Source organism: Gadus morhua, chromosome 14 (assembly GCF_902167405.1).
Source record: "Gadus morhua chromosome 14, gadMor3.0, whole genome shotgun sequence".
Taxonomy (NCBI): Eukaryota; Metazoa; Chordata; class Actinopteri; order Gadiformes; family Gadidae; genus Gadus; species Gadus morhua.
In genome coordinates, this window is record NC_044061.1 from 5,568,093 (window position 1) to 5,589,126 (window position 21,034).

Genomic DNA, 21,034 nt, shown 5'->3' on the forward strand with positions numbered 1-21,034 from the left:
TCGTGCAAATGGGACCATTGGCTTGGGTCAAGATGGGAAAAGCAGTTTTTGGAATTTCAAATAACACAAAATTACAGAGAAATCTGAAATCTTAATTAAGACTTAATTATTGTATCCCCTTGTAAAATGTAACAAAATATTGTAATAGTGATGGAAAAAAGGTGTGAGCTGTGCTCCATATCTAGGGGCCCATACAAATGTCCTTCATGGGGGGAAATTTGACATTTGTATATCATACTTTATATTTAGTATGATATACCTTCAAAACCCTTTGAGAGTGAAACTATACAAATAGGTCTACATTTTACTTGACTATTGCGATGAGGATTGTGGATATTTAAAGGTCAACGGATGAGAGAAGGTTAGAAAAGTAGATTCCCCAACCCTCAACTACTATGATATCATTTCATATTTTTTCGACAAATCGAATGTGCACACCTGCGCTTCCTGAGTTTTAACGACGCCCAATGCATCCCCTGTCGTTTTCAATTCTGAAGAATCGCTCTTTCATTGTTAAAAACAGGGAAATCTTGTTAATTCAGTGGCGGGTATTTGTCATATTTCCAAACCATTGTCAAGTTCAACAGCGAGCCCCAGACGTCTTAACCGGCGGAATAAATCTTCCATTTACACACCGCACACGAAGTGACTGTCACTTCCTCACTGATGCCGTCGTGCTGCAGCCCGAAAGCGAGAAAACGAATTGCCTGAAACACAACAGGAAACAAATCACCCACAAGCTCTCCCCAGAATAATAACACAAGATCAAACCCTAAAAAAAGCCAAAACCTGTGTGTGTGTGTGTGTGTGTGTGTGTGTGTGTGTGTGTGTGTGTGTGTGTGTGTGTGTGTGTGTGTGTGTGTGTGTGTGTGTGTGTGTGTGTGTGTGTGTGCGTGCGTGCGTGTGTGCGTGCGCCTGTGTGTGGCTGTGTCTGTATGTGTGTGTCTGAGCGTGTGGTGAATCATTTCAATGGTTCGAGGAAAAGAGTTTTCAATGCATGAACAAGGCTGAACGGCGCAGAGTCTGAAGTTCTCTTCTTCGCAGAAGGCAACGCACAAGGCGCTGTCGTCCACAGCGTGTGTGACCGGGGGATGTCATCCCCCTGTGTGATAGCATGGGGTGGGTTGGTCTCACACACCTGTTCGTTTTGGCCATCACCCCTGCTCTGACCGAGGGATGCTGCCATGATATACAGCCTCAGCGGACCTCAGGTAGTCTATTTGTGCAGTTCCATTTTGTAGTATTATTTTTCCTATGGATTCATTTTGATTTTCTTATTTTTTAGATTTATCAGATTTATACTTGACGGAAACTTTGGAAAAGATGAAGCCTACTTTAACCTTTAACACCCTCACCAGAAAGTGTTAGACACCCACCCAGACATCACTACAGAGTGGTCCTTGGGGAGCCCTTCGAGCTGAAGTGCGTGGCGGCCGTGTCCCCTGGGAGCGATGTGCGGTGGTCCAGGTTTGGGGCAGGGTCGGGTGTGGAGGACCCAGTGCCGGTCAGCACAGAGAACCTTCTGAAGATCCCGGCCGTGACCGCAGATCATTCCGGAAACTACTCGTGTGGCAATGAGAGGTAACCTCACCAGGGTTACCAGGGTTCTGGTCCAGTGTGGAGAACATGAGGGTTCCTTCTGTTGGTCTAATACAGTGTTGAGGTCATAGCCAGGGTTCTGTTGGTCTAATACAGTGTTGAGGTCATAGCCAGGGTTCTGTTGGTCTAATACAGTGTTGAGGTCATAGCCAGGGTTCTGTTGTGCTGACCCAGAGTGGAGAACATAACCAGGGTTCTGTGTTGCTGACCCAGAGTGGAGAACATAACCAGGGTTCTGTGTTGCTGACCCAGTGTGGAGAACATAACCAGGGTTCTGTTGTTCTGACCCAGTGTGGAGAACATAACCAGGGTTCTGTGTTGCTGACCCAGTGTGGAGAACATAACCAGGGTTCTGTTGTGCTGACCCAGTGTGGAGAACATAGATAGGGTTCCTTCTGTTAGACTGATACAGTGTGGAGAACATAAGGGACAGGATAGTCATAGCCAAATGTTCTGGGTTCAAACCCCAATTCCCCTGTAGCTCTCAGAGAGGGGGTCCCCTCTAGTGTGTTTTTCCTCTAGGTTTCGGGGAGCTCTTCCTTGACCTTCAGAGGGTTTGGGATTAGGGGGCTGTCGGTCTGTGAAGCTGTTGGGATTCTGAGTTACTCAGGGTTTTATGGAATCCCTTCACTAGACTTGTTCTGTCAGCATGCAGAACGTGAGGCGTGTTCTAGTGCTTTTAGGGTCATTGAGAAGGATGAGAGTGTTCCCCTTCCACAGTACATTACTGTACCTCAGTAAGCGGGTTTGTGTTTGCTCTTCAGTGGCGCGTTACTGGACCTCCAGCTCCAGGTGTTGGAGGGGTCCAGGCGGGCCTGCTCTGAGCTGGGGCCCAAACAGGTGACCCTGACCTTGGGCGCGGGAGGGGGGATTGACTGCCCTCCTTCCACCTGTGGCGACCCAGACCTCAACAACTCGCAGGTCACATGGTACAAGGTGATATTAAAACCTACTCATGTCACTACCACTACTATCATCCCATTTATCGGTACTGATCATTATATTAAGAAAAACAGTGTAGTAATGTAGCACAATATGAAGAGATTGTTGCAAAAGGAGAACAAACCACAACCACACCTGTTTACTATATGTAATATTATAACTGTTATTTTGCAATGTTTGTGTGTATCTGCGCTGGGATGGCGGAAGGAAAATTGCATAATCCATAAAACACAGTGCATCTCCTCTCGCTAAGACGAATGCCTTTTGTACATTGTCCCTGACCCAAAGCGACTCTCTGTCAGTGTCAAACACTCTACTCGGTCAGAACCAACACAAGCCTGTTCTTCTCCACAGAAGGGCCGTTCGATCTCCGAGCTAAAGAAGCAGAAGAGGAAGGATGTGCGCTGTGAGGGCCCCCGCTTGACGCTGATCACGGTGTCCGACAAAGACTCGGATGTGTTCTACTGTGACCGACACGCAAGTGGCCCCGGGCCCCTCTGGATCACAAGGAGGGCCGTCAACGTCAATGTCATACGTGAGTCTCTTTGAGTCTGTGTGTGTGTGTGTTTGTGTGTGTGTGTGTGTGTGTGTGTGTGTGTGTGTGTGTGTGTGTTTTTGTGTGCTTATGAGTGTGCGTGTGTGCGTGTGTATGTTGTTGTTTCAGCCCAAGATACCGAAGACCCCCCCACGATCCTGGATCCCAACAGCAACAAAACTGAAGAAGTGGTCATAGGTAAAAGATCCAAAATGGCCACCCTAGCGGGCCAATTATGCCAGTATCAAACGATACCTTGATATACCAGTTTAGCCATACTTAACTTTATCAGCCTGCCTAATGATTACTGTCATAATGCCTGGGTCCGACTGGATGGGGCAGTTAACTGACTGAGACTCTGCTCACTTAAACTAGCAACTAAATGTTTGACTGACCCTAATTTGCTTGTCAAAGGTGAGCCACATACTCTACGGTGCAAGGTGACGTTTGGTTTCGAGAGGAACATTTCCTCCAAGGTCCAGTGGTACACCAACACGGCGGCAGACCAGGCACTGAAGTTTCTGATTGGCCAACAGGAGCAGACGTACGTACAGAGGAAGATATGAACAGAAACCCCTTTAATGGTTTCCAATCACCTTGTCTGTTTCTCCCTTAATGGGGTGTGTAGGATTGTTGGGCCTTGTATAAACATGAGGGTGAGAACAAAGAAAAACACCTTTAAAGAGAGAGATTTAATGACCTGTAATATAAGACCCGTAGAAAAATACCTGTAGCAAAATACCTGTAGCGAAGACCTATAGGACTTGTAGTTTTGGACCTCTAGCATAGGAGCTGTAGCATAGGAGCTGTAGCATAAGACCTGCAGCATAGGACCTGTAGCATAAGACCTGTAGCATAGGACCTGTAGCATAGGACCTGTATCATATTTATTAGATACTGTATAATAGGACCTGTGGTATAGGGCCTGTAGAATAGAGCCTGTATAATAGGACCTGTAGCATAGAGCCTGAAGAATAGAGCCTGTATAATAGGACCTGTAGCATAGAGCCTGTAGCATAGAGCCTGTATAATAGAACCTATAGCATTTGTTCCGCCCCAGTTGGCCCTACTGGGGCTTACAACAAACCACCCTTGACCCCAAATATCAAAGGACACCTTTTACAAAAACCAAACCAGTGGGATTTATTTACCTAAACATATGAAAAGGACACGACATTAAGACACACAACAAAGTCCAAAACGTAAAGACAAGACAAATCCCAGAGAGGTGGCCCGACCAGCCAGCAGTCCCAGCCATGACCCAAAGCATCCCCATGGGAAGGGGAATCTGTCGCCTTTAACTCCGGTCCTGACGAGCGGTCCAGGTGCTCCTAATCAGCTCCACTGATGCAGCACACCTGAGCACGGGCTGAGACATGCCAACAGAACAGGGACAAACACAGAGAGCAAGCCCCCCTTCTGAGGCCACGTTTATACGTAGCAGGGTATTTATAGAAACGATTTCGTTTCCAAAAATAACATTGTGCACACAACATCGTTTTCAAAAAAGTTGTCGTTTACATCAAAACGCATAAATACGCCGTCAAGCCAATCAGAATCAACAACAACGAATAACACGAGCGTCTTCTTGTAACAAACAAACTGTAAACATAGGGCGCTCAAATGAGAGGCCAAACCGCGTGGAAATATCTGCGTTTTCCCTTCGTGTAAACAGTGTGCACTTTTAACTCGATTGTGTGCCCATGCGCCACCCAGAGACCATTGCACTGCCACTGCGAGGCCAGTGGGGTGTAGAGGGGCGTAGCACATCAAACCTACAAGATGTATTCATCATGGCCAGGGCAAGGCGTAGTGTTTCCTCATATTTTAGATGTGAAACATTCCCAAGCGATCAGCTGACATACGAAACACAACGCTCAAGGGGGTCCGCCTATTTCCCCCAGCCCCCCCCCTGTGTTGTGAGTTCAACATCTTCTGAATCCTATGATTGGCTTTGCTCCTGAAGGAGAGAAATAACGACGTTCAGTCATACGGAGGTGACCCAGGTGGCGGTCCTCAAGGTGGTCACAGAGCTCCACCTGCAGCAGGTCTTCAGCTGTCTGGCCACCAACGCCAAGGGGACCACGAACTGCACCGTCAGACTGCGGAGACGGGACGCAGGTACGGGCTTCATTCATCATGCATTACCTCACCCATTAGAACATCTGTCATTATAATGAATTACCTCACCAATTACCTCATCTATCGGTTATTTTCCGGCATTATCTCATCCATGACCTCATCTTTTTGTTCCACTATTTGTTATTCTTAATCCATTACCTCAACTATTTGTTTATTTATGTTAGATAAAGTCGATATTTCGTACAGCCGTGGGAATTTGTGTGTGTGATCAGGAGTAATTACGAATGAATTACTAATCAGTCGAACAGATCCAATGTCATGTGTTATATAATGGCTCCTCACAGTGTCAGATAAGGTGATACTGTATGTATACAAGAGATTAGAAAATTAGAACTTATAGATGTGAAATGACTTAATAAAAATCCAAATGATAAAAGTAAAAAAAGTTAATAAATAAAACCTTCCCGGCATACAATTAAAAACTATTGAAATTTTTGCAATCGAGTAATACTAACTCAGAGTCTTCTGGGGTACAGCAGGCCACTGGCTAACCGGGGCGGTCGTCCCCGTGGTGTGCGTGGTGCTGCTGACTGGGCTGGGGGTGGTGTTGCACCTCCGCACCCTGGAGCTCACACTCATCTACAGGTCTTACTGGCAGAGCAGCGACCATGTAGGAGGTGATGAGCTACCACACACACACACACACGCATGCACGCACGCGCACGCACACGCACGCACCCACCCACTCACTCACTCACTCACTCACTCACTCACTCACTCACTCACTCACTCACTCACACACACAGAGACACAGAGACACACGCACACACAGAGACACACGCACACACAGAGGCACACGCACACACAGAGGCACACACAGAGACACGCGCACACACACATCAAGACACACAGTGCCCGATATAGTGTTTATTTCAGTATGATATGAAATATGGAACATGGATGAAATACATATTGAGTTGTTATGGTTATTATAACTCCTGCATTGCTTTTTCAAAACGTTCAAAACATTTCCAAGGAACAAAACATTTCCAAGGAACTCCAAGGAATTGTACTGCACTTCCTTGGTTCCTCAGGGACACACCCTCCGTGTGGGAACGTGCGGACAGACAGACAATCAAACAGAGACTCTAACATAATTAGACAACAGCTACCATCACCTATGATATTCCTACTATCTTCATTTCTCACATAGCGTGCTTTCACACTTCGCTAGTTGTTCAACCTGAACACTTTGTATTTAGTGTGATCCCGTCTGTACCCACCTGTCTCACTCTCCACCTGTCTCACTCTCCACCTGTCTCACTCTCCACCTGTCTCACTCTGCTGATTCCCTCCTGGAGAAGACAGCAAGGACATCGACGTGTTTCTGTTTCACGCGTGGAGCCATGCGTCAGAGGACGGCACAGGAACTCACACCGCGCTTCTGCCCTCTCCGTCCGGGGAGCAAGGCACGTCACCACGGAAAAATTAATCTTCAGAAACACCACAAACTCCCCGTATCTTAATGATAACAGTTCTCAGAAAAGCAGATAATACCCACATCCTTAGCACCAGAGTTCCAAAGAAGCTGTGTTGTGGGTGTTGCTCAACATCAGCCAAGTGGTCCACTGCCTATCCGGCAGCAAATTAACTCTTGACAACTTGTTATTGTACTCAGCACGGCCGTTCAAACCAGTCCCGTTTGTACTGCCTTTCTATCCAACCCCTACCTTCTCCTTAAGGTGCAATGTGTATGATTCAATGTCATCCAGTGAAATTACTTGGCATAAATTGAATTAGGAAGTTAAGTATTTTTTAATTTGTGTATTTACCTTAGAATGATCCCTTCATATTCATGTAAGGACTGAGTCGTCTTTCAAAGAGCCCGCTATGACAGCATTATTAAATTAAATTCAATAACATTTTATTTTAATAGCCCTTAATCACTGTAACAGTCTAAAAGGGCTTAACAGGCCCTCTAATAATGACACCTCGCTAGCTTAGAACGGATAAAAGGCTCTAAAGAGGATGAGTTTTCAACAATAACAATGGCTATCTTACTTCTAAGTTATGAATTTGACAGACTAAATAACTAAATACAGTTGATTAAACCATCAAGGAACCTCATCCATTTAGAATGACATCACTACCTCATCATGGTGCCTTTATCCTAGACACAGCACCGTCAATGACTTGAATGTACAATTCACGGTAAATCTCTTTGGATAAAACTTAGAATCTTATTTATTCATGTTTTTTTTGTTTGTTTTTTTAAATCTCAGGGTCTCCACTGAGCAGTGAACCCCTGTCCTACACACCACTTGAGGTGCTGCTGCGCTTGACTCTAGAGGGGTCAGGTTACCGGCTCTTCTTGATGGAGAGAGACCTGCTACCAGGAGGAGGTACAGATTCCAAGAATACAAAAACGTTTGAAATGGCAATTGTGAGAACAGAGATTCTGATAACCTCTGTGTGTGTGTGTGTGTGTGTGTGTGTGTGTGTGTGTGTGTGTGTGTGTGTGTGTGTGTGTGTGTGTGTGTGTGTGTGTGTGTGTATTTGGTATGTGTGTGTGTCTGTGGTGTGCGTGTGTGTCATGTGTGTGTGTGTGTTTTTTGCGGTGCAGCGTACACAGAGGATGTGGTCAGGGTTATACAGAGGAGCAGATGCCTTGTATGTTTGCTGTCAGGTGACTTCCTGTCCAACAGCAGTGCTGTGTTCATGTTGGAAGCTGGAATCCAGGTAGAGAAACAGAAACGATCATAGTTACAGTCTCAAAGAGCTTCACAAGGTGTTAACCCACACCCCGTCACTTTAAGCCCTCTTTGAAGCAGTAAATCAAGTTCAAATCAGACTTGATTGAGGAAAATACAACGCTAGATTGGAGTGTTGATTTGAAAACGTTTCAGACACATTGAGCATTGTAACTCAACCCTACTATTGGTGAATTAACATGTTCGGAAAGACTTTCAATACCTTAGAGCAGGCTATGAAATATATAGCAGTAAATATTTGTACTTTCTACTGTAATGTTCACTGTTGTTAAGGTTTGTAAATCTGATGTTGTCCTCACTAGGCTTTGCTGCGCGACCATGAACTCAAGGTGATGGTAATCTGGACGGAGCCAAGACCTGCATCCATGGGTCAGCTGGATCCACCTCTGCCCAGGCTGGTGCACAGAGCCTTGAGGGTCCTACCCTGTCTGGACTGGCTCCCTGGCCTGTCACCGGACTCTTCCAGAATGTTCTGGAAGTCATTTTGGAAGGCCATGCCAAAACAGAATGGAGCATCACTCACTCAAAGCCAACCTGTGTAGTGACAACGTGACCAATGTTGTCACTGTGACAATTGACCAATTCCCCAGTAAGGCACATTACTGAACGTTATTTTGAAGGTTTTATCTACTAATTAGATTGAGGACACGCTGGTAAGCAGCCATACCTCCGAATTTTGGGCATGTCCTCACTTGAGTGGATTGGAATGAGTAGCTTAGGGCCCAGAAGGACGAATTTTATCATGGTGTTAAGAAACATGCAAAGCTGGCTGTACTTGTAGTCCCGGAAGAAATTGTTGGAATAATCTATTCATAGTAGCAATAAGATGCACTACAAACAAATGGTTGAAACCAGAACCTCCCACATGGGGGTAAAGGTGTTGGAAATGAACCAGATGGAAGATTCTAATATTTTTTTATTTTATTACAATTATATAGTTTTTTTTACTTACTTGTACAATACTTGTTGCACAAAGTGTTAAGTTATATGGATTTAATGATGCATTTGTTTGATTGTTGCAACTTTTTTTTTTTTTCTCAAACCAAAGTTTAATAACAATGTAAGAATACAATGTTCCCCAACAATTGTATTCTTCCCCAGCTTCCCCAACAATGTTCTTAAGAATCCAAACTAGTGAATCTCAAAACGATCTACAGCGCAACTTAAGCATCAGATTGTAATCATGTACAAAATGTAAATGCATTATTAATTCTTCCGAGTTACTAAAGCTTTGTAAAAGTTTATTCTTCTTACTCTAACTTGCTTTAGAAATGTCGTCCATTTTCCTGAGTGGGTACAACCAGTCATCGTTTTCACGCTATAGAAAGCCTCTTCTCGTTTGGACATCAAACACAACAGTTAAATATTTAGGTGATTAAGTGTGCAGAAGACGGTGTAAAGCAACATACAAATCAGACATGATACAAGGAGAATTTCCAGGTTTTTATTTTGGGGAAAGATGTTTTGAGGCACAGGGGAGCTTAGTGTAGTTGACTCCAGTTCATAACTCTCACACATAGCAGGGAAGGTCGAGAGTACATTGTTTAGTTAAATACTTAATTATTGTTCATGCACAATCAAAACCGAAATAATGCCTATCCACTGGCTCAGCATTAGATATGGTTGTTTCCGTGACAAGACTGCCAATCAGAAGTTATGAATGACAACATACAAATCAGAGTGGTTGACAGAATTAAAAAAGGTTGTTTCCCTCCAGTTGAGCACGAATCAACTTTTCTGCACTCCCAAAAGACACGCCCACAAACAAGCGTGCACACACACACACACACACACACCAAAAACAATAAAGAAAGACCATCATTTCATTCTATATACATTTGTACACCAGAGACAAAAAAAAAAAAAGTTTGCTGAGGACTTTCCAAACCAGCTTCTACCAGTTAACAGTAGATAGCGTTGATATCTAGAGGATCGAATACATAGCAACGCATAAACTAAATGAACACACGGGGAGACGGTTGAAATAAAAACTGTATTTTTAGGACTTTTGGGGCACTTCTTTCCAGCCTCTTCCTCAGCTCTCAGGTTCGTTGCTGACTCCACCGTAAAACCTTATGTTCTTTGACAGTGATCCCACTGCCGTCTCCACTGCTACTGGTAAGAATAGTAAACATGAGGGCCAGTCACCGGAGAAACTACCGGAGACCAGCCGGGTAGGTCCGAAAACCAGGCTGGGAGATAGGCTCAGGAGTTCTGGGAAGATTGTGGTGTTGGGAGTTTGTCAAAGACGAAAAGGAGGGGAAGGGGATGTTTGACCCAGCCAGGAGCTCATGGGTGTGGGCAAGATAGTGGTCGACTAGACCCCCCCACGCCCAGACCCGCCCCGACCGTGGCTCCATCATGGGTTTAGGTGTGATCTGACTGGGTCTTCATCTTCCTCTCCCACAGCTTCTGGTGGTCGGAGAAGCCCTGCTTGCCCTTGTTGAAGGAGTTGGGGCCGGCGGACGTCGGGGTCTCCCTGAAACACAGAGATGATTCACATGGTTGGACTGCTGACCTAGCACTGCTCTGGGGGTCACCACGTGCATCACCCAAGTGGGTGCTACACACTGGTGGTGTATAGTGAGGTTCACCCTTCCCTGTAAAAGCGTCTTTTAGTGTCTAGAAAAGCGCTCTATAAATTCAATCCATTATCTCACACACACACACACACACACACACACACACACACCCTTACCTGCCAATATTCTTCATCCTCATCTTTGCCTCTGGTGGCATCTCTTCCGGTTCACTCTGCATGAGAGGAAGAGTTAGCCATCGCTCAGACACATCTGTAGTACGACCGGACCTACTTTTATTATACATTTCTTATACTCACATCGTCTGACTCGTCGAACACAGAGACCATTGTTGCCTTTTTGGCAGGAAGACTTGGTGTAGGCTCTTTTGGCTTCTAGGATAGAACAAGGAGAAAACGTTGCTTTATTCAGATCCAGATGGTTCTGATATGCTTAACAAAAAATCACCTAGAATAAAATACACATCTCAGTGTGAGCCACCCTGTATTTAAGAGCTCATCTGAGCACTGCCAGGAGTAGAGTAATGTCCATGGCAACCACACTCATCTATTGATGTTTGACGCAACTTCAAAACTAAGAGGGCGCTGTAAAAGTACTATTAGTAGCAGTAGTAGTGTCTTAATCTCGTCTTAATACTCACAGTGGCACCGAGCTTGATGGAGATGGCGCTACCCTTCTTCCCCATCTGACTGCCCAAGCCAAAGCCTATCTTGGGTACTTTCGCCGGCAAGGCTTTTGCAGAGAACTCTTCATCATCATCGTCGCTGTCCGATGCGATCTGTAGGGCAGAGCGTTTGACTGCAGCCTCCCCTTCTCCCACAGTGCTAGAAGAGACAGGCTTAGTTTTCACTCTGCCTCCCTCCGTCTCTGGCCCTGCTTGAGGCAAGACAACTTAACAAGGTGAGCAACTGTTACCCTGGAAACAACACACCCATCATTCACCGGTTTGTTTATCAGGGTGTCCTTTACATTGTGCCGTGACACCCTAATGAAGCATTTCTTATCTTTGAACAAAGCCCTTATCTTTAAAATAAAGCATCTCAAGGTAATGCCTTGAATGAATGGATGTGCAGAAACATCTGAATAAAAAAAACAAAAAACAGCCATTGGGTCTACAGTTATACATTGTATGAGTCTATAGATGGGAGATCAATGCCCAACAGTATTACTCAATTTGGGTCAACATTACTGTAATACTGGAGGGACTAACAGCTAGCATGCTGCTAGCTAGCTTACCAGATAAGATCAAAGTGTGAACTAATATAATTAGTATTTATGCTACTTATTTGAAATCAGTGTCCAGCAATAGACTCTCATAACAGACGCCATGGTGTTGCAATCTCGTCTCTTCATTATTAGTCGTTGTTTTGTATTTTGGTTGTGATGTTTAATCAGGCTAACGCTAGCTACCAGCTAGCTCAGGTCTCATGTGTCTCTGTGATAGCACCCCGGCACCTAGGCTAACCGAGCAGCAAACAAGCTTCACACAAGATCAACACTCAACAGGCAATGTGCAAAAAACGGCGCAGATATCACCTCCATCGTCGTTGCTCAACTTGCTCTTGCGCTTGTATTCCGCCATCACTGTTCACAGAGCTGAACAGAGCTGCAGTGCACCGTGCTACCGCTAGTCTCGGCGGCGGCGCGGTCGTCGCGAATCACCGCGAGAAGAAGAAGAAGAAGAAGAATACAGCTCTGTCGCGAGAAGTAGACGAGACATGGGTGCCGTGTTAACCTGGAAGACGGAACACATATAGGTAAATACAACTCCTAAATCATCTGACTAAGCTGGAAGTGGTATGAGGGTGCCTTACTAGCATCTTGAGATCGGTGTTTTCGGATCTCGATGATGACAAGAGGCTGGGGGAGGAGGTACACTTTGTGGGACTAGATGCAGTTCAAAAGGTGTCAACATTGTGTTTGCTTGGATCATGAACAATATGAACGCACTTTTGAAACATATGGCTTCAGATGAACATATCTCCATTAATGTTCTTCTGCCATTAGCTCTCCACCATGCACAGTGTGTGACCTATATTCCTATTCCCATGATCAGTAGGTTGGTGTTGGGAATGTGCAGGGAAGATGGGCCAGGCATTGTGTATATGTTCCCGTGGCTCAATCACCATCGACAACAAGAGATACTTCTTCATTCAGAAGCTAGACGAAGGGTAAGATTACCTCCCAAATATCCAACATATACCCCCACAACATCCATTTCTCTCTGAGTCCTGTATCTCTTTTCCTATCAATGGGTCTCAGCCTAAAGGGCTGATTATGGTCCTACGTTCACACAACGCAAGGGGGTTAAGGACCCGTTACCTCCTTGCGGACCCTCCTTGCGTCCACGTGCGCCTCCCAACATTTTTTAACCTTCCGTCGCCAGCAGCAAGGGCTGTGATTGGGCCTCTCGCTTGAACCCGTCGCAGAACCATATAGGTTCAGGACTGCTTCGAAGCGTCTGCCAGGTCATTGCGTTCCATGAACGTGGGACCATAATCAGCCCTTTAAACCTTCGAGTGGCTTGGGATAAAGCAGTCTGCTAATGAAGGGTGTCTGTCCGCCTCCAGGGGGTTCAGCTACGTGGACCTTTTGGAGGGCGTCCAGGACGGTCGCTTCTACGCCCTGAAGCGGATCCTGTGCCACGACCGGGAGGCGCGGCAGGAGGCCCAGACGGAGGTGGAGATGCACCAGCTCTTCAACCACCCCAACATCCTGGGCCTCACCGCCCACACCTTCGTGGACCGCAGCGGGAAGACAGAGGCCTGGCTGCTGCTGCCGTACATCAGTGTGAGTTTGCTGCGGTCGTTCAGTTAATTTTTTGACTCCAAACATTGTTTCACTTTATTATCGTGATGGCCCTCTGTGAGTACATTTTAAACTTAAACCAGTTTTGGGGAGAAAATAAGAGGATTGTGACCAAAATGATATCTGGCAGGGATGACCCAATGTGTGAAAACATGTGAAATATGTTAACATTTATGGGAAATATTGACTACAACTTTCCAATAATGTCACAATGCCATTATAACTGGGACTGCCCCACAGACCCTATAAACAACTTATTACTATTATGGAAGATAATCACGATCATTTTAATACCTATCTTTCTGGTTGCCGTCGCTGTCTGTTTTTTTAAACTAGGGGGGAGAGAGAGAGAGAGAGAGAGAGAGAGAGAGAGAGAGAGAGAGAGAGAGAGAGAGAGAGAGAGAGAGAGAGAGAGAGAGAGAGAGAGAGAGAGAGAGAGAGAGAGAGAGAGAGAGAGAGAGAGAGAGAGAGAGAGAGAGAGAGAGGATGAAAATTAAGGCTTTGGCTCAATGTACAGTGTGTGATATATATCTATATAGATGCATACACATGTGTATAAAAAGGCATATGTGATAGGATACGACTGCTATGCTGGCTGCTATACTGGCACGTGTGTGAGGTTAGTGGCACAACTTTGTGCTGAAGTATGAAACATAACTAATTAAAGCGACGGCTTTAATTCATGGTCATAGATGTAACTAATTGTCTTTGATGTCCCTTGTATCTATACTTACAGACCTTTCACCCACTATTATTATTATTGCTATTATTTATTTTGAAGACACAAAGTAATAATGAATAGCCTTGAAGGCCTTCATCGATCTCTCTCTCTCTCTCTCTCTCTCTCTCTCTCTCTCTCTCTCTCTCTCTCTCTCTCTCTCTCTCTCTCTCTCTCTCTCTCTCTCTCTCTCTCTCTCCATTCAATCAATGTATGGTGATGGTCTGTGTGTGCGCAGAAGGGAAGCCTGTGGTCCGTTCTGGAGAAACTCAGAGACAAAGGAAGCTCCATGCCAGAGAGGCGCATCTTACTCATTTTGCACGGCATCTGCACCGGACTCAAGGCCGTCCACGAGCGGGGATACGCACACAGGTACAAACACTCGCACTACCTCCCAACTGTCAGTAACATGTCAGTATATAGCGTCAAAGTCTCAGGATAAACATTGGAGGACTTTCTATATTTTTTATTGGGGTTCTTTTGGTGCCTTAAACAATCCCAATTCTTTCCCTTTACATGTAATGAAACATCCAAATCCTTCCTCTGCCCCCGCGTTAGGGACCTGAAGCCCACCAACGTGCTCCTGGATGAGAATGACCGCCCGCTCCTAATGGACCTGGGCTCCATGAACAAAGCCCGAATTGAGGTGAGGGACATATGCCGCTTTTCCACTGCATGGTACCAGCTCGACACGACTCGACTCGACTCGACTCAGCTCGCCTTTTTTGCGTTTCCACCGCGAAAACATGGTATCTGGTACCTGAAGTGGCTGCTTTTTCTAGTACCGCCTCGCTCTAGGTTCCAAGCGGCTGAGCCGATGCTAAAAGGTGACGTCGGCAGACGGCCGGCCACTGATTGGCCAGAGAGTGTGACGAAGTCACGAGAGCGACATGGCAACCATGCTGGTAACAGCCATAGCAGCGCCGCAGCCAACATATTCCACTTCTTCAACATGCCAGCTAATAATACGAACACGAATACCATCGCATCGATGTTCTCCATTGTTGTTATGTGGGTTCTGTCCATGTGTGGGTTACGTAGGTGTTGTTTGCGTCGCGTACAAAAATACGTCACGGCCCTTTCGCGCAGCCGACCCCGCCCACGTCCCGGAGGTACTATTTGCGGTGGAAAAGGACCCGCGCTGCTACCGTGTCGAGTCGTGTCGAGTCGTGTCGTGTCGAGTCGAGCTACATGTGCGGTGGAAAAGCGGCAATAGTTACCCTTTAAAGAGCCAGTAAACCCAAAACACTTGTTTTTGCTTTGAGGACATAGTCATCCCTTAAAAGAGCCAGTGAACCCAAAACTCATTTTTGTTTTTTTGGCACTCTTTTGGTGCGATATAAATGCAGGCGTTGTACCATTTACCAGCTGAGCTCTGCTGGTCACATCATGGTTGCACATTATGCACACCTGGTCACAAGTGTGTCTGTAGCATGTCCTGTTTATACACCACACATGGTTTACTGATCTCCAGGTCCAGTCGGCGCTCTCTCTGGAGTACGGCCACGTTTGGGTCTGTTACCCCAGATAAAGCTTCTGAGGTCGGGCTGATTATTGACCCCCCCCCGTCCCACAGGTCCGGGGGTCCCGGGAGGCCATGACGGTGCAGGACTGGGCGGCGCAGCGCTGTACCATCTCGTATCGGGCCCCCGAGCTCTTCAACGTGGAGAGCCACTGCATCATCGACGCCCGCACCGACATCTGGGTAGGACTTATTGATCATGCATCAGCATATCTTTTATCGCTTATCCGTGGTTGTTCCGTCAGACTTTAACCGTGATGCACAACGGCTCCTCTTGATCACCTAAATATATATATTTTGATTTCAAATTAGTTTGTGATAAGTTACAGCTGATTCAGTTTGAACTTCTCTGACTTTATTTGCTTGTTTGACCTGTACTTCTGCTGCCGTACCAAGCTGAACTTCCCTCCTGGGGGCTGGGTTCTTCCGACTGTTCTTCCTGTACACTGACAGTCGGGGGTTGTCTTGTGTCAGTCGCTAGGCTGCGTGCTGTACAGCATGATGTTCCTGCAGGGCCCCTTCGACATGGTCTTCCAGAAGGGCGACAGCGTGGCCCTGGCCGTCCAGAACTCGGTCCTCATCCCCCAGCCCTGCAGGTCCGTCTCTCAGCCTAAAGGCCCGGAGGGTTTTTAGAGAAATGTTGTGCCTTTTATTCGTTCTCATACCATTATTATTTATATCAACCGTATGACTTGTACCTTTCGATTTGAAAACAAAATTGATTATTGATCCCTGCACTTGCAACTTGGCAAAGTATTAAAAGGAAACAATAATTTATATAAACTTCCAATACTAAATGTTTGCAGCCGTAATAATGAACCATAGAACAGGAACCTTTTTTATTCTGTTTTTTTATTTTATTTGGATGTCATTGCACTGGTAAACATATATTTTATGCTATTTGCCCTACAAAGGCAAAGTGCAGTAACTACGCCAACATTGAAACTGAGAAAAATGCCTTCAAAGTATTCATACTGGCCGGCCAAACTTGTTTCAGGTACAATAGTGGTGATACTCTCAGTTAATACCTTTTATAGGAAGAAAAATAGTTTTTGTCTCAAGACAAAGAAGGTGTTATAAAACCCATTTTCAGTCTGAACTCAATTTTGACAAAATACGTAGTTACTGCACTTTGCCTTTGTACTTTTTGAATTTTTGTCACCGAACAAGAATGTTCAATCGAGTCAGGTTTCAGTGGTTAGCTGTGCTTTTAGTTTACCTCAGAGCCCATTCTGCTCTGATGACGTGCTTCTTTTCATCAGAAACTTGTGAAGCCGCACGTTCGTGCATTCTCGGTTTCCTGTCCACCTAGTTCTCTGAATGTAACCAAAAATATTTATTTGGTTCTGTTCTTAGCCTCCTTAGGCTAGTTTGGATGGGTTATTATAGAATAATTTAGCAGAGTTTTATCCAAAGCGACATACGGTGGGTTAAGTCACATGTCATTAGAAGCAGGTAGGGGATAGGACATCGAGCTCGAGGGGGCCACAGATAGACTGCGAACAAAAACCTTTTAATCTAGAAGACAAACACCCTTAGTGCGCTGCACTAGCCTGCCCTCTACTCTTCATATTGCCTCATGCATTGGGCAACAACTATCCCAGTCACATAGGGAACCATAAGTTCAACATCTGTGTGTGCGTGCGCGTGTGTGTGTGTGTGTGTGTGTGTGTGTGTGTGTGTGTGTGTGTGTGTTTCCTGGCCAGCTACTCGGAGGGCCTGCAGAATCTCCTGCGCTCCATGATGGTCTCCAACCCCCAGGAGAGACCTGCGGTGGCCTGGGTCCTGGATCAGGTGCAGGACCTGCGGACATGCAGCCCCAACACACACACCAACATGGTGTGACCCCCACCAACATGGTGTGACCCCCACCACCACCACCACCACCTCCCACCCCTCTCCCAAGGCTCCAGGTGTAGGAGGTGTAACACCTTAGAACGCAGAACTTAGAGGTTATTCCACATAAAGAGAGTAGGAGGGTGCGTGAGACGCACAAACACACACACACGCGCACACACACACACACACACTGTGCTCTCCTCTGCGTTTGCACGTGAAAGGTGCTTCGTTCCCCCATGATACAGAGAGATAATAATTTGGCACTCCATCCTCGAATAAAGTCTCTGTTTGGACACTTGCTTGATCATCTTAAAGTTGAGGAAAGGTCAATGATTCTCAGATAACCTGGGTTGTCACTGTTCACTGATCATTTGGTTAGGAATTGTTGTTCATTTGTTTGTCATTCCAGAAGGGAAGCCATTGCTGTATGCTTTGCTTAACCTTTCAATGGAAGTAAAATACTTTAAGTTCACAGTGCCCGAAAAAACATTCCTGTTATCCAGTTTGATATGGCTATGACTCATTTTTTCACAGACTAACTATAACTGCATCTTTTTTAAACCATGCATCTTGAATGAATTGCTCTCCCCTGCAATACTGCATCTGACCACAGGGCCGCGCTGCTGCACCACCTTTCACCAGAGACTCTGCTTGGCGGCTTTGAATTGATCCCAGTTGTGCCTGTTTCGCTTTTTGTGTGGCGTTTGGTAAATGCTGGAAATTTAATTTGTAGACTAAACAGCGTTTGGCTGTCACAGATTTTTTTCCGGCTCTTCTTCTGTAAATATAGGCTCATGTTTGTAAATTTGGTCAAACCTTGACCAAAACACTTATTTCGCTCATGTGTAAAGTAGCCTAATGAAGTGTTTATATTTATTTATAATCGGTACAGTTTCATTCCATCGTTTATAATTTATTCATTACCCGTTGTCTGTTTTGTTTGAATATCGAGTAGGCCTCTTGGACCGAGGAAACGTTAAGTTCTGTTCCTACTCAGTGTTCACCTTTTCTCCAACCTGGGATTTTAATTGAATTGTGGCATTTAATCATAATGTTAGGATGCTACTATGAGCATTTAGGTCAATATTTGGCTGTTGGACTCTATAAAAGGAAAATTTCACGTTATTGTATTTTTGTGTGTGCTTTAATTGGTTTCACTAATTGAATGGTTGCGTGTCGAGCCTTCTCTTAAATACTGACATAACGGGAAATCTGGATTCGTCAAATGCTTTTTTTTTTTTACAATTGTGTATGACATCGATATCAATAAGGGAATGTGTTATAAGAAAATATATGTAATTAGTTTTTACTGAATCGAAATGATCAAGTTAAGATTCTCCTGTCAAACGAAACTGTACGATTCTTGGTTTTAATAAAACTTGTACCGTTACTGATAATATCTGAAGACAGCAGATTGTATATTATATGGCTCATGGTCTGTTCAATGAAGACAGGCCTTGGCAAATGGAAACGAAACGAGATCAAATATGAATATATATAGGCCTACATATACATACATCTATAAAATAATAATCTGTTGTATATAATGTTTGAAAGGCAAAATAAAGAGCTCAGTATTGAGCCGAGATGAAGTAGCCTTAATAACATATTTAAATTGAATGGTCGCATTTCTATTTATTTTAACTATATTTGCAAAATAACATAAGTCAAAGGGGCTAGTCTACAGGCCTTTCCATATAATAAAGAATATGTATTATTCATTATCTTATTACTGGTTTGTCAGATCAGCATTTGGCCCTTTCTCATAGAACCCTAAAAAGCTAGGCTAGTTTTTATTTATTGTTTATTATTAGATTTATCCGACATAAAGACATTCCCTCACGCTTCTTCATTTGTAAAGTGTAATTTAGTTTAGGGTTATTTAATTTTTCTTTCTTTCTATTATTACATTTTAAGTGAGTGACTTCATGCAATGCAACTAAGCTTATACTTCATGGTCCACATTTATGCAATTAATTATTATGCAATGTTTTAAAGTGGCCTTGACACACGTGCACACACACACAACACAAACCCTTAGGTGCTCATACAGTAGAGCATCAAGCCCAATTGATTTGTAGACCAATCAATTGTTGAATTGTTTTATTAGCTGGGTATTAATGTGCCCCTGCAGTGGCCCGCACCCCTTTATACCTCGTTATTGGTTAATAGTGAGTCCCTCCCTGTTAATTGTGTGTGTGTTTGCGATACGACGGTAGATGCGGTTTAATTGTCATGCATCCACTCCTCGGAGCTGCAGTGCTTGCAGAGGTCGTACGACTTCGATGAGGATCCAGAAACTTCAGTTGTCGTTCAAGTCTTAAATGAGTCCTGGCGCGGTGTCGGAGTCAGAGAGAAGTATTGACTTTCCGTCAGGGTCCCATTGAGCCCGTTGAGTTATGGACCCTGCTCATGATCGGGGCGTGTCGTCGCAGAGCCTTTCTTTGTGCTCGTTAATCCCGAAGAGTGTTTGGGTTAAAATGCATAATGACTTCATTAAGAACGACTGGCGCAATCAGCAAAGGTATTGCCTTAATTACTGGCGCGGGGCCAACGCGGGCCGCCTGTAGGGGCCCTCCTAATTTAATTAAGTGGACAAAACGCGCGGGACACACTCCCGGTGGCTCCTGGGGGCCATTACGGAGCGGGGGGGTTGCGAGGTCTCCAAACGGAGGGTGTTTCATTCACTGGCAGGGGACTGCCTGTGTCAGTTAGGCTGATTGCATTGATTATATTGATCTCTAACAGCTTTTCGGGTAATTTCATCTGCAAAGGTGAGAGCAACACGTTGGCCGAGCCTCTCTTTTATTTATCCCCTTTTTATTTAGACCCGGGCTGTTGGGCCAAGTGATTAGATGGAAGTAGCTCCAACATAAGTCTTCCGAGGTGAGTGAAGGGGACGAGGTGGGCATATAAGGCGAAATCTATGGTTGTTTTACTCGCAGTGTGAGGTCAGTGTTGGACGTTGTTCTTTTTATATGAATTGTTTTAAAGGCATGATTGCCCCGAACAATAAAGAAAGGCATAACTTTTGATGCAATCCTTGGGGTAAGGCCTTAACAAATATTTTGATACGACCCAGTATAATAACTTTTGACCTCTTTGCATACGGAACTGTTAACGAGAATATAAGAGAGAATATAATATAATTTGTCTAACTCTCCTGCTGAAGGGTCTTGGATCGGTTATTATGCCTTATTAATATGTCTTATTTACATGTCATGACATGTACATGTAACTGAAACACATATCATACAGAATATATAATAAATGTGAATACAAATACAACATAATTCTACTGATACTATCATGATAAGAAGAATTACAAAAAGTTTGAATTATTATTTAATTCAATATGACCAATCAGAAAGAGAGGCGCTAATTGAGCGCTTCATCGACAGCCCACGTGGTTCAACCCTCTCTCAGGTGGCGATTCAACGCGCGGACGGCTTTAATAGTTTAATGAACTGTTTATCAGCGAAGATTAAGTGAAATGGATGAGAAGATAATCCCGCGGTGGCCCAGTCATTATCGGTAGCGGAAAAAAGAGCGAATTAGTTGATTAAATCTCGCGGTATGAGGCGCGGGACTTGTTTAGAGTGATGGATGGTTGGGGGGGGGGGGGGGGGGGGGCGTGGCGCGCGGGAGCGTTTATGTCGCTGCCAGTGAGCTTGTCAC

At 44.9% G+C, this 21,034-nt stretch overlaps 3 protein-coding genes across 11 annotated transcripts; 2 read left to right on the forward strand and 1 right to left on the reverse strand.

The window, feature by feature from the left end:
• Positions 1-929: 929 nt before the first annotated feature.
• On the forward strand, positions 930-9,719 carry LOC115558504 (interleukin-18 receptor accessory protein). 6 transcript variants are annotated; one of them, XR_003979338.1, is made up of 12 exons: positions 934-1,211; positions 1,359-1,581; positions 2,364-2,535; positions 2,896-3,076; positions 3,206-3,274; positions 3,491-3,620; positions 5,043-5,197; positions 5,695-5,835; positions 6,527-6,627; positions 7,441-7,560; positions 7,782-7,897; positions 8,232-8,708. XR_003979338.1 is itself a non-coding variant. In XM_030376693.1 (12 exons), the coding sequence occupies exons 1-12, from the start codon at positions 1,115-1,117 to the stop codon at positions 8,469-8,471; spliced, it is 1,749 nt and encodes a 582-aa protein (XP_030232553.1). In that variant the 5' UTR covers positions 945-1,114; the 3' UTR covers positions 8,472-9,719. The 6 variants fall into 6 exon arrangements, 5 of the variants coding, with proteins under 5 accessions (XP_030232555.1, XP_030232553.1, XP_030232554.1 ...); XM_030376693.1 differs by having other exon boundaries at positions 945-1,211; positions 5,698-5,835; positions 6,520-6,627; positions 8,232-9,719; XM_030376691.1 differs by having other exon boundaries at positions 948-1,211; positions 6,520-6,627; positions 8,232-9,719.
• pcnp (PEST proteolytic signal containing nuclear protein) lies at positions 9,360-12,110 on the reverse strand. The gene is made up of 5 exons (XM_030376756.1): positions 12,006-12,110; positions 11,110-11,342; positions 10,769-10,843; positions 10,628-10,683; positions 9,360-10,408 (listed from the first exon to the last, which is right to left on the reverse strand). Exons 1-5 carry the CDS (start codon positions 12,049-12,051, stop codon positions 10,297-10,299), a joined length of 522 nt encoding a protein of 173 aa, XP_030232616.1. The 5' UTR covers positions 12,052-12,110; the 3' UTR covers positions 9,360-10,296.
• stk16 (serine/threonine kinase 16) lies at positions 12,071-18,761 on the forward strand. Of its 4 annotated transcripts, none has more exons than XM_030376737.1 (8): positions 12,071-12,226; positions 12,526-12,640; positions 13,040-13,259; positions 14,234-14,367; positions 14,554-14,641; positions 15,572-15,700; positions 15,992-16,113; positions 17,224-18,761. In XM_030376737.1, the coding sequence occupies exons 2-8, from the start codon at positions 12,555-12,557 to the stop codon at positions 17,360-17,362; spliced, it is 918 nt and encodes a 305-aa protein (XP_030232597.1). In that variant the 5' UTR covers positions 12,071-12,226; positions 12,526-12,554; the 3' UTR covers positions 17,363-18,761. The 4 variants fall into 4 exon arrangements, with proteins under 4 accessions (XP_030232597.1, XP_030232598.1, XP_030232599.1 ...); XM_030376738.1 differs by having other exon boundaries at positions 12,114-12,226; positions 12,529-12,640; XM_030376739.1 differs by having other exon boundaries at positions 12,216-12,374.
• Positions 18,762-21,034: the final 2,273 nt, after the last annotated feature.